This window comes from Rhizophagus irregularis, chromosome 5, assembly GCF_026210795.1.
Source record: "Rhizophagus irregularis chromosome 5, complete sequence".
NCBI classification, from domain to species: Eukaryota; Fungi; Glomeromycota; class Glomeromycetes; order Glomerales; family Glomeraceae; genus Rhizophagus; species Rhizophagus irregularis.
The window spans coordinates 5345606-5348755 of NC_089433.1; the positions used below are offsets into that span (position 1 = coordinate 5345606).

At 22.6% G+C, this 3150-nt stretch overlaps 1 protein-coding gene across 1 annotated transcript; it reads left to right on the forward strand.

The window, feature by feature from the left end:
* Positions 1-313: 313 nt before the first annotated feature.
* Positions 314-1085, forward strand: OCT59_025674 (uncharacterized protein; the record flags this gene model as incomplete). Its single annotated transcript, XM_066140191.1, has 3 exons — positions 314-749; positions 821-973; positions 1045-1085. 3 exons carry the CDS (start codon positions 314-316, stop codon positions 1083-1085), a joined length of 630 nt encoding a protein of 209 aa, XP_065992239.1.
* Positions 1086-3150: the final 2065 nt, after the last annotated feature.

Genomic DNA, 3150 nt, shown 5'->3' on the forward strand with positions numbered 1-3150 from the left:
ACGAAATTATTTAGATAAAGAATATAATAAGCATAATTGGGATAAAAAGATTGTTTATTTACGATATATTATAGATGGACTTAAATGTATTCATGAAAAGGAATTAGTTCACCGAGATTTGCATATTGGAAATATATTAAAGTTTAAAAATAAAACTGCTATAACTGATATGGGATTATGTAAACCTGCAAATTATAATGCATTAGAAAATACAAATAATAATATATATGGTGTTTTGCCTTATATTGCTCCTGAGATTTTAAGAGGACAAAATTATTCTAAAGCTGCTGATATTTATAGTTATGGTATAATTATGTATGAAGTAATTTCCGGATTACCTCCATATTATCATTTAAGCCATGATAATAATTTAGCAATCAAAATTTGTCAAGGTCTTAGACCAAGGTTTAGCATTGAAGTACCACAATTAATTGTGCAATTAATTAAAAGATGCTTAGATGCCAATCCATTAAATCGACCAATAGCAAAAGAAATTAATAGTATTTTATACATATGGAAATATATTTCAACTAATGAACAAAGCAAAATATTACAAGCACAAATTAATAAAATAAACAAATATTCATTAGATAGCTGCATAACTCCAATTAACTTAGGAATATCAAATAATACACATTCAGGAGCTATTTATACAAGTAGGTTACTTGATTTTAATAGTCTTCCTGAACCAAAAAATTCAGACGATTATTATGAGCAATATGATAATATTATAAGCAAGGAATTTTCAGGTATTATTAATTGTTTTATTATCTTAAATATAAATCAGGTTTAAATATACTAATAAACTTTTATTAAATAGATTCTTTACAAATCGATATATCTCAATTAAATAATACACATTCAGGAGCTATTTATACAAGTAGGTTACTTGATTTTAATAGTCTTCCTGAACCAAAAAATTCAGACGATTATTATGAGCAATATGATAATATTATAAGCAAGGAATTTTCAGGTATTATTAATTGTTTTATTATCTTAAATATAAATCAGGTTTAAATATACTAATAAACTTTTATTAAATAGATTCTTTACAAATCGATATATCTCAATTAAATATTAATTAAGATGCAAGATTTCAATTTAATTATTTGTATTCAATATATTATTTTATTTTTTTTTTTTTAGGTGCAAAAAAACGAATATAACATTATTATATACTGATATTACTATGTTTTTTTGTAAATCATTACAATTTAAAATTCTGTTTAACATAGATTTCTTAACATTGACGTTAAAATACAGTATTTTGAAATTAGAGTCAGTGAGAATTGCGCTAAATAGGATTTAAATTTTAACGACCATTTTTTTTTAAATTATATATTTATTTTATATTTGTTAGTTAAATAAAATTTTCAAATTTAAGCAATTATAAGATGTTTGGCTTATCATTTTTCAAGTTCAATTCACAATTGTAATAAAAAAGAGAAAGAAATTTTTTTTGATTCTGTCCTGGTAAACTGGCGAATATCCATCACTCCTCTGAAATAGATTTAATTATATAGTGAGCGATTTCAACTTCATAATTGTACAAGATCAGCCCCAAAGAAACTGCAGACATAGCCACCTGGTCACATGTCAACGTTCAAAATTAAATAAACAAGATCAGAACGATCCTAAGGATAAAATATACAAGGTTAGAACAAATAATCAAATGAAAGATGAAGAAAAAACAACTGGTTAGTTGCTATAAAGTGTAATGAAAATAGATTCTGAAATTCTAAAAAACCTAAAACATAATCATTTACTAGGGTACCAATGTTGAAAACCTATAAAAAAAAATGGTTATAAGGAACTGTAGCAATAAAAAAAGAAAACGAATATATTAAAAAAAGCTTACCTCTAGGAATATAAAAAGAATAGGAAAGGACGTTAAAAAATTATCCATATTTGATGAACAATCAGGTAGTATCACCAGAGTTACTATTCCACCCGGGTTAAAACTAGATATATTCAAAATTAGTAAGATACTATTGGAATTTGGATACATTGAGTGAACTTATTTTTAAAAGTATATTTATATTTTATTAAATTATTGAAATTATTGAAAAATAGTATTTATACAAATAGATACACAGAGTTACCAATTCTATTAACATTGCATTATCCACTTTTATTACATCTTGATCAAAAGAGCAAATTTCTAAATTTTGACAAGAAATGTTTTTTTTTTTTTTTTTTTGAAAAAAAAAATAATAATTGTCTAACAGCTTTATCCATCATTAATGGTAAATTAAAAAATAAAAATATTTGTTATAATATTTTAAACTAAATTCTGAAGTTTATATACACAATAACCAAAGTTCACCAAACCTATTTAGAAACTTTACTCAGCTAAATAACAGACTGTTTGCTCAAACTCTAAAAATATAAACTTGTATTTGATTACGTAATGTTATTATCAAATACTCAACAGATGTAGAAACAATTTCATTAATAGAGAAAATAGAAGACACCTTCGATTACGCTTGCTAAGTAGTATTTATTAAAATATTTTGTCAAATTTAATATATGGTAATATACGTTAGCGATAGTAGTAATTATTTTTTTTTTTCATTTTTAGTTGATGATTTCAATAATTCAAATTATACTAGTAAATCTAAAACAAGCAGTTAAATTAAAAGTAATTATTTATTTTATTACTTATATACTATTACTTAATTTATTTTTGAATATTAACCTATTTCTTAATTTTGAGTCTTAGTAAAAGTTTTAAAAGTATTTAAAACCCTGGATATAAATTCTATATTTGTTGCAGAAAATTTTATTAAATATACTATAATACTAATCAAAAAAAAATGTTTAACATTCAAAATAATCATAAAAGGATAGGAAATTATGCAACTGCAGATTAAATGACAAAACATTGATATTGATGGTATTAAAATGAACGAATTTTAAACATTAATGTCTTTATATTGATTTCAACCAACACAGTATTTGGTTTGATGAAATTTATATATCTTTTACAAATTATATATTTTGGAATTATTTAAACACTAAGGAAATTTCTTAGTTTGTAATTTAAATAATTTTCTTATATTCATAAATCTATTAAATATGTAAATATATAAATTATTAACAGAATTATCTCATTATAAAATATGTTTAATGTAATTAATGCGTATTGTT